Raw genomic sequence first — 10672 nt, forward strand, 5'->3', positions numbered from 1 at the left:
GTACAGATTTTCAAATGCTCGCATTAATTTCTTGCTAATTTTATTTCTCATCGCACTAAAAATTTACCGATATGGAATCAGTTGTCTGTCTCCAATTGTGCTCATTATCAAATTAGTTCTACAGGAATACCTCTCCTGATATCCCCTTAATGTTTCGTCCAATTTAGCATAATCCTTTCCGAAAAGTCCAGGAAATAATAAAAGGAAGCAATGCAAATTTTGTACAGGAATAGACAAATCTCAGATACAGGTGTTGGGGTGTTCCAAGCTGTTAAAACGGTATAGGTTCATGTGTTTACGTAATGAGTAGAAGTACTGCTATTGAACGTTCAGTAGAATCTAGCGATTCCCAGATCTTTCCGTTACGTATTTCAATAATAACAGATCTAGTGCTGTAGAACTCACTACAAATTTAAACATCAATATGGTTATGAACAACAGTATCACAAAGTATCTGTAGATCAGTTTGCATTTCTACTTTGGTGTTGTGACCATCAGAACTAAGTATACCTCCAGCACTAATCAACTCCGAAGCCAACGGATAAAGGTTCGAAAACTTTGATCGAATGAACTCGCAGTGAGTTCCGTTTTTGTCAACGAGTAGTCAACGACTGGAACGCCCTAACGGAATGAGTGTTAGCTCTATCAGTAAACACTTTCAAGGATAATCCGAATCTGCATTGGTAAAAAAGGTTCATGGACCAACACAGGTCCATCAACCCACCATACTTATTAGTGAGTACTGATAACTTGGATTTTTGTGTTCACTATTGAGGATTGAATATCTGAAGGCACTTTTCAGCGTTACTCAAGGACGACAATCTGCGCGAAAAGCAGTTATCGCTTGTGAGGTAAACGCCTAATCCCTTAATTCACACCATCCACCTGCTTCTCATTCACGATTCTTAGTTTCATCCGTAGGTTCCCGCGTTTTTATTGTTTATCATGGTATTGATCCAGATCCATGTACTTTTTGATGTCTAATCAGCATTTCCTACATTATAGATACAAATCAAAGGGGAAAATTATTTCCCTATACCTGCTGAGAAAGCTAAAAATTCAGACAAAATAAGTGAACATGGTATCCTAAGCTTGTTTCCATATGGTTAGTGAGAGGCCTTTGAGGTCGTATGTGCATAACACTTGTTATCAAGCATATATGTTTCTTGTTTGAATGGAGAATAATCTGTTTTCATTCGAAACTGATGGCTTAATGACTGCTAAAAAGCATGAGTTTTCACGTCTCTATTTATGGCCAGTTTATTATTCGGAGCAAAGTACCTCTAGTAGTTTTTAATTTACCCATAGATATGCATGTATCCCCATAAACTATTAATTTTTGAGTTTTTTCAAGACACTAAAATGAAATATTTCACGGGATCTGCAAAGAACGTCGTTTCTTTAGTCTCGTAGGTCCTGTTTCACTGCCTCTTCAATTTCAGTGTAGCGGTTGTCGGTTTTGGTCCAGTCCTGTTTTCAGTAATAAGGATAGTAGGTTAGTGGACCTGTGTTGATCCTTTCAGTTTGTCTTTCAATGAAGGTCTAGCTTTTCATTGAAAATATTCTTTGATGGGGCTGATACCACTTGTTCGTGTAGGGCGTTCCAGTCATTGACCGGTCGATGAGAGAAATGGATCCCCATTTTTAATTTTATTAGATCGCGGTGCTAGAGGGAGCAAAAAGATAGAAAATATTGACGTTCAAGTTGTAAATAAAGGACACCTTGATTTTTTTGATACCATAATGGGAAAAGGATTAGACGTTTTAAGTGATCGTCGTAAGGGAGTTTGGAAAAACCCTTCCATAATTTTGTTCTCATAGCGCACGGAAACCTTTGGCAGCCTCTGCGTTTTAATATGTAGTTGTTTTCAAGTTGCGTCGTACTATTACTCCTAAGTCTTTGTGTTCCCGCACTCATGGAAGGGATTCGCCATCGATGGTATACTGGTAAGTACCACCCTATCCGATGCGCATGAGCACACTCTTTCTAGAATTAGTTTCTGTTATGTCTGGCCGATTATGAACGCTATATTCAGATCCTAAGGTAGTTCCGTACCCCCGAGCTAGAACTATAAACCGACTTGAAGACCAGAGAAAAGGCACAAAGTGTGAGGGAAGCACTTTACTACAGGGTTCATTCCAACACCTCCCGTTTCTTTTTGAAGATTCGGGGTAGGTATCCAAACTGCATCCTCCCCCACGAAACAATGTCGGATCCTCATATCTCCAAATTACAATTAATATGACTTTATTTAGAACATATTTCTTGCATTGAATAGAGAATCCACTGGGGATGACTAAATGATAATGAACGACCCTTGGCTTTAGGTCATCAGAACTTGGCTCTTCTGAAACATTTCCACCAAATTCATTAAGATTTTCACTAGAGATTATTGGATAACTAGGGAAATCAGCATCTAATAAAATTGCATTAGATTTTTGATCACCATTTGATTCAACCGACTTATTTTTCTCATCTTCATAAGAATTTTCACCAACATTATGTACACCATTACGCGAACCCATATCTGGTAAACTGACATGAGAAATTGGACATGAAGCTGATTCATTATAAGCTTTTATCTCCCGATGATTTTGAATTACATCTGGCACAATTTGGTTTACTGTACTGTTCCAGTCTTTTTCTGGATATGCATCCTTCCAGATTTCTTGACCGATATCATGTAACCCGTAGTTTAGTTCTGACTGAAGTTTGTCTTCAGAGATCGGCGGATTCAATGGTGCTTCATTTGACTCTGGACTCAGGGCTTTGTCTACGGAACCTTCTTTTTCTTTGTCATCTGATACCATTTTGCATTTTCCATCAGATGTGAAGGGAGTTGAACCCTCAACTGGGCGTTCTTCTGAGACGGCCATTTTAGCACCATTATATGCATTACAAATAATTTCTTCATTTCCTGAAATGTTTTGTTTAATGAAAAATTTGTCCAAAACTCTTTGAAATAGTTGCTGCTGGAAGGCTAGCATCTGCTGTTGCCGGTGGTCTAATATTATCAGCACCTGTTCTAGAGAAGTCGTCATTTTTTTTACTGATAATAATAATAACTCCAAAAATTCGCCGGCAATTATTACAGCTTGTTTAATTCCACAATCGCGTCTCGATTGCTATATTTCGTTTTGTCAGAATCCCCGACGACAATTGTTGTATTTTTTTCTTTTGCATACCAAAATCCTCGTCGCCACTGTTACGTCTGGCCGATTGTGAACGCTATATTCGCTTCCCTAAGCTAGTTCCGTACCTCCGAGCTAGAACTACTCAGCCCTAACATGGGAACCACCTAACTAATTCGTCTAGGTCAGCTTGGAGAAAAAAAGACTAGCCTTATTTCTTATTGTCCTCCAGATTTTGAAGTCATCCGCAAACAATAATGTCGATAACGCAATCGTGGGTAATTCATTGGCGTAGAGAATAAAAGGCAGGTCACCTAAGAGGATGCTTTGAGGTACTCCAATTTGACTGGCTTCTATTCAGATAGTGTCCCATCTACCCTCACTCTCTGCCTTTGACCACATAAGAGGTTTCCTGTTTATTCTTGTACGGCACCTGTTATTCAGAACTTCGAGAGTTTCTGAATATGATTCAAATGAGAAACCTTTTCAAATGCTTTGCTAAAGTCTGTGAGTATCACATCGACAGACAGACAATTATCTAGGTTTGCTGTTCAATCCTCCCTCTCAATATTTAAGTTGGTTAAGCATGAAAGCTTTTTTTGAAACCTGTGTTGCTCGAGAGTCAACCAATTGTATGGTTCTGTGTGACTTAGTAGCTTAATTTGGATTATCTTTTCAAGTAAATTAACTGTTATGTTGGTCAGACTGACAGGTTCGTATTTAGACACGATCTGTCACTGACCATCTTTAAATACAGGACCAACTATAGCATCTTTCCAATCCCTAGGGAGTTGATTGTGAGAAAGAGATATGTCGAAGAGCATTGTGAGTGGCCTTGAAATAATGTCCGCGAGAGATGACAGTAATTGTTGATGTAATCCATCAGGGCCCGGCACCTTACTAGGTTTGAGGTAACTGATAAATCGAAGAACAGCTTCCCTAGTTACATGCACATGTCCTATAGCTGGCATCTCTGTAGTTTAGTTATGATAAGTATTGTTAACAATACCCTTAGTATAGATTTCTCTAAAATAGTTTGATAAGGTCTCAGCTTTGGCCAGATCTGATTCGGCTGGTACATGTGAATTTTTGTGCAACTATACTATAAGATACCATCATTACGCTTGTTTCTTGTTCAATATATGAAAACAATCGTTTCGAGCAAGTACGGCTATCATATACCGACTGTCGTAAATGGTACGGCTATGGTCTTTATACATATATTTTCGTACCACGTTTTCTAGAGGATAAATATTTTCCGCTATAAAATCACGTAGCATAGTACGCCGAACCTGTTTTCAGACTAATTCTTAGAATCTCAAAGTAACGTCTCTTTAAAATTCATCCATTTGGTTTATCCGTTAACATTCATTAACTTTTGACTGGACATAATGTACATGATACTATATATACCACCTACTTTTATACTGTTAAGCTAATTATGTTTATCCCTTTCCCTTCTCAATGGATATCTAATCATGTATTTTGATGTGATTTTCGATATCAAGGCGGTTTATATTAACGTATTTATTGTATTATCTATTGAACTATGAGGGTGTTAGTTGTCATCAATTAAGAGCCTGATATAGATGTGCTCTAGACAGTTGTCGTAACATACTAGAATGATGATATGAACGTAGGAAAATGGAGGAGAAAACTTGTCAGGATAATTTATCAGCAGCTACAATGGAAAAACAAAGCAATCAAAATATGACTCAAAAATATAGAGTAGAAAGATATTTGTGAAGGGATACTGGAATTCAAGATCGTGAAGACACTAAGTCATGTTATCCAAAATCTCCAACCATTGGTCGTGATTGTCTGCAGAGCTTAAGCAAGTAGTTTTCACCTTACTACGTAGTTCAGACCAACCGTCAATATCTTCATAGAAAGATACCATGCTTTGGTTTGGCCACCTCTTACTTCCTTCTAACTTATTCTTATGCCAGCAAACGTCTCACATCAAGGTAGGTTATGGTTAGCGATGCGTAACACATATCATAAGTACCTCGTTCGATGAGGATTTATAACCTTATCAACCAATTTTCCACCTTCATCTTGTGTCAGCCTCAACATTGCACACTCAGTTACTCCACAAAAGACGAGCAATGCTCAGAAGGCACCTTTGATCAAAAATCTGCAACCTGTACATGTCTTATACTCCCAGAGACCATGTTTTGCAGTTGTAACGTAATACTGAACTGAATTCTGCACAGTACACTTGCTTTGTGGTTGAAAGACAGATATCTTGTCTACTCCATAAGCAGAGGAAAGTAACAAATAATAATTGAGCCTTCTGAATCCATGTCCAGATTTTGTCATGCGCAAAAACAATAGTACTGATAAAGCTCCCAAGATACGCAAAGTAGTCGACTCACCCAATCGTGTCGTTTGTAAGGGGATGTCAATTATGAAATTTTAAGGGAGTGGGAAACCTTCATGAACACCATTTATAGGTGAAAATTCTGATGACGGTTAGCCATGAGCTCTGAGTCGATATATTGTGTTTGAGTAGGGAGCTTAGATGTTTATGTACTGCTTTGGTGTGCCTTTCAGTGACAAATACTGTCAGAGAACCTCTTGGTCAGTTCAGTCAAATTCTGCCTTAATGTCAAGGAATGCGATCATAACGGGGGATCAGTATGTTTGTGTTCTATAACCTGATACAGAATAAATTTTAAGCCGATCCTTTCACATTCAGGACTGAAAACAGTCTGGTTTTTCCAGGTTTGGTCTTCATGAGCCTACGTAAGTGTCAGATAATTATAGAGGCCAGTTAGTTTAACCGACCCCTTTGTAGTTAATATAAGATTTTAGTTGTTTCTTATAGACTGGAACAAACAGCGATGAAAATCTGACCGACGGGATTAAGTACACTTTTTAAACTCTAGCTAGTATCCTAGTCAGCTTATTTGTCCCGACTCTCAATGGTCCTCAGGGTTAGTTTATCAGAACTCACTGCGCTACCTTGTTATGGATTAAGTATAGTCTTTGTTATATTCCCAGTGAAGACTGAAAATTCGGGCAACTTCTGAAAACTATTAATGGACTAATATGGTATATATATTTTTACTGTGTAACTATTCAGTAACTATATTATGTGCATCTATATTCTTCTTATCATAAGCTTCATTTTGACCTATAGACTATTATGATAAGATTTACTAATCTTAACTTATACTCACTTTAATAATTACCGTCCCCCACGTTCACAGCTACTTCTTGACTTGATCTTTATTTATTTATTTATTTATTTATTTATTTATTTATTTATTTATTTATTTATTTATTTATACACATAAATATTGGTTCAAGACGGGTACCAGATACATATGCGCCGCACAAATCTCATTCGATTTGTGTGAGGGCTATGATACTGCCCAGGTGCCCAAACTGAAACAGGTGGTTTTCTTTGGGGGACACACCCAAAGCCTTTGACTTCAAGATCTGGCCCACAAGGCAGTGGAACTTCGTAAGGAGATGCAGTCCCATGGTAGCCGGTCACCAACGATTGATTCAAACGCCATTTGTTCCCTCAGGACACTGGATCCCATGTGCACCATTGGTTCGGGATCAGGGTTTTACAACTCCCCTGAGTGGACGCGCCGTGTCCACCAACCCGGTTAAAGCGCCAGACATTCTTTTCGTCCTCTCACTTTCGTAAACAACAGTAATGCTACGAGAAAGCAGTGAGTAGGACTTTCGTGGCAGAGGCTATATACGCGTGGCCATGTGAGAGCATTTGGATAGGGAGAGCGGACTCTCTCCACTCTCTTTGCCGTACCAGGGCATTTGGAGGCAGGCTCCTCATAGCCGCCTAATGTCATTGGTTTGGCACAGTACGATGATTGTATAAGTCGCATTTCGATTGGCGAATAAATCATATGATGATCAGATCGCCTCAAAGTCACAACAGTCTTCTCAATCCCATTCAGATTCAAGGAATGTGTATGCATATTGTAAAATACTTGTAAATCAAATAATTAAGGATTCATTAAATTTTACCTACTTTTTTGTTGATAGATTATTTTCATTTCTACTTTTGTAAATGAAACAATGTTAAATTAATATATTTAGATCTATATCTTCATTTTTAGAAGCATACACTCCAAATATTCCTTTATATAAGTTATAAGTTTATAGTTTCACTAACTGTTGATATAAGCCATGTTGAGAGGATCCTCAAGACAGTGGTAATATACAACCACAGAATCGGTGATGTCGATGAGATTAGTTTCAGTTAAGGAGATCTGTTCATCCATTGCCTTTACTGAAGTTTTAAATACGAGGCTGTTTAATAAATTTTATCCTCTGATTCCGTTCGTTTCTTCTGATTTTTGTTCTCATTTACACAGAAAAGATAGAATGTGGAATCCAGGAAGCGCATTTCCCTCTGTTGTCGGTACATGTTGAACATTTGCTTTTCTTATCACTTTTTTGCTGTAGCCTGAGGAGTAGGATCGTCACATCTTCGTGCTAGGTTTAAAGTCATTACGTTTTTATTTCCTATTTATATTCGTTTTACATAATGTACTACTTCTAATTTCGTCCAAAATGCAAATAATAACTACTTTATTTCTAATTTTAGGCTCTGACTGTAATCTTTGACGTATATTTCAAATAAGTGGATTTCATTTCAATCAGTCAGACATTTTGACCAACTTTAAATCGTCACCTACTATGAATCATACCAGGGCTTTACACTTTGTCTTCAAGGTGGCCAATCGTAATGAAACAATTGATTTTTACAAACGGATTCTTGGAATGAAGGTATGTATGCACTTTAGATGAAAACAAGTGTGTGTGTGTATGTAAGTGACAATGGTGCAACCTCAAGCTAGTTTTAAATTATTATATTGATCTTTGGTTGAAAAATACATTTTTTTTATAGTCCACAAGTTCACTTGACTACACTTTTTTCAATATACACATAAGAGCTTAATTTTTTTGAATTTGGTTAATTATTCGATAAACGTACAAATGTTTTTTTTTTAGCCATTTTGAGTTTGTTAACTCAAACGATCACTCAATAGTTTTTCATCACCTTGGTCAAGTTTCTTTTTGTAAACTGGCTTAGAAATATTTTAGTATTTCAGGAGTTGGAAATTTCTTTGGGTTTGAATTAACTTGATGAAGTGTTATTTTATAGAAAATTTACATCAGCAATGCTACTGTTTTTAAATTGATTTCACATTGAAGCTTCACAGACGATATTTTATTTAGTGATAAAACTTATGTTAACGAAAACTTCGGCTTGAAATACGACCTAGTTAGTTGTCTAGTGAAACTCTACTTGTTTCTCCTGATGTAGTTCAAATGAAACTGTTAATCTCAAAATGGAAGTAAAATACGTTTTCCTATGAAGTATTTTAGTTAGTAGTATAATCAGTTTTGCTGTAGTTGTGTAAAATTCAGGCTATTATGGCGAAACTTATCATATGTACAGTAGTTTTGTTCATCCCTAATTTTCGAAATCGTCTATGGCTTTCCTGTCATTTGAAGTAAACCATGAGATGAGCAATATGGATGTTAGATGTAGTGTACAAAGTAAAGATGATTATTCAGTGGATAAGACTGTAAATTGTTGTCGACCAGGTTGTCTAGGATGAGAGTTGTATGTAACTATTGTGTTTATTGACTCACGATGGTGACTAGTAAAGGGTTGTTTTGAAAGTTTACCAGGAGCTCCCGAACTAAAATATGCCAATAAAGTAAACGATTGTTAAATTCGGCTGCTTTGGGGCCGGGTTTGCTTATCGTTGATTAGAACCGTATTAATCTATTTGTTACTAAATCTCTAAGCATTAGGGTTTGATGACATACCCTAATTTATTCAGTGAAGCTCTTATGCTGTTCATACTCTCGAAAATTTTTCTGGTGAATTTGTTCTTAATTAGAGGAGAATTAAAAATAAATTTTGATTAAAATTGAGGTCGATGAAATAAAAAGCATATTTCTTCTTAAGATATTTATAATTGATCAATACAGTATCCATTGGATCCGTGTTCTTTTAAAGGTTGCATAACACTTAATAGCATGTCTATTGCTTTATAGTGAATACCAAGTGGATTGAAACTGTATTACCATAATGAATATTAACTATGAAATCGTTTATTCATATGGATAAAATCATATTGATTCGATTACATTTTTACTCTTAATGAGAATAGACCTAGTGAAATGTTTATACTAAATTAAAAGTATGCAAAATAAAAGTTGATTGTAATTTGACGGCTTCTATTTTCAAAGTGGCTAATGAAATGTAACTCAGATTTATGTAACTATTCTGTGGTTGAAGGCCTTCCAATCTGAAGTGAGTACGAAACGTGGTCAGTGACTAGAATTTGAGTGCCTAAGCCAATAAGATGTCATCTAGGAAATACATTTCCCTATATTCAGACGCTTATTATTCGTTCTGATTATTCAGTTCTATGGTCTAATCTTTCTTCTGTATTTCTATGTTATTGTTATTATGTATGCTTGATCACGTGTTACAACCTACCCACATCCTTCTTGCTAGTCTAAGTGTTGGTTGTGCCGTGTGTGCTTTTGATGTCGACAGACATAAGTAGTATGTATCACCAATCGAAAGTGGAATACCTGGCGAATTCTGAGATAATTGATGGGTATTTTGCAAATGGGGTATTACTGTATGATTCTCAGATTGTAGCAAGATATTCTGTAATGTTGTGTCAAAATGCATCTGGTTGTCCTCACTTATGTTCTCGTTCTTTACAGTTGCTTAAATCTCTCGATGATTCATTTGCTTTCTTATATATATGTGCTTCTAAAATCTTGTCAATTCACTCGCTCCTTGTTCGCTTGCTCATATTCCCTTTGTGTTACTGTGGCTTTGTGATCTGCGCTGTATAATGATAATATATAGTCGATGCTTCGTATTGTTTTCTGAAATTTGTATACCATTGGATGTTATCAAACAACGGTTATCGGGACAAGTGATCCACGAAGCCTTAGGAATTATCTTGAAAATAAACCCAGTACTGCAGTTATACTTGGTTTGATTTGAAAAAGGAATGTATTTAGCTTTTTAATTCGTAAAACGACCCTCTTTTCCTGACAAAACAGTCATTGGTCAAAACTGGCTGAAACACTAAATAGTTGATCATTATATGTTATAGTCTAGCTGGTAAAAAATATGACTGGAAATTGGAGCTTATTAGTTCACATCGGTATGTCACTTTGGATCCATGAGTAAATGAATCTAAAAGTTAAGGTTATTCTATATGGTATGAACGCTGAAATATTTTTTCATAACTTGTTCATTATTTGCTTCTCATTTACTTGTCATTTGGTTACTTCACAGGTGTTACGACATGAAGAATTTACTGAAGGTTGTAAGGCTTCATGTAACGGGTAATTAACCTTAATCAATATTGATTTATATCATTCATTTAGACCATATGATGGGAAGTGGAGCAAAACCATGATAGGTTATGGACCTGAGGATAATCATTTTGTCGTTGAGTTGACTTATAATTATGGGATTGGTGCTTATCAACTTGGTAATGATTTTCAGGTG

The 10672-nt window shown here is 36.4% G+C and overlaps 1 protein-coding gene across 1 annotated transcript in view; it reads left to right on the forward strand.

Moving 5' to 3' along the window:
* The first annotated feature begins 841 nt into the window (after window positions 1–841).
* Window positions 842–10672, forward strand: part of Smp_001410.1 (glyoxalase I (lactoylglutathione lyase)) — an 11951-nt gene continuing 2120 nt past the window's right edge. Inside the window, exons 1-3 of the mRNA XM_018796380.1 lie at window positions 842–917; window positions 7721–7902; window positions 10457–10506. Coding sequence (XP_018650598.1) covers window positions 7813–7902; window positions 10457–10506 — 140 coding nt within the window. The 5' untranslated portion in view covers window positions 842–917; window positions 7721–7812. The remainder of the gene's footprint in view (window positions 918–7720; window positions 7903–10456; window positions 10507–10672) is intronic.

Source organism: Schistosoma mansoni, chromosome 2 (genome assembly GCF_000237925.1).
Source record: "Schistosoma mansoni strain Puerto Rico chromosome 2, complete genome".
Taxonomy (NCBI): domain Eukaryota; kingdom Metazoa; phylum Platyhelminthes; class Trematoda; order Strigeidida; family Schistosomatidae; genus Schistosoma; species Schistosoma mansoni.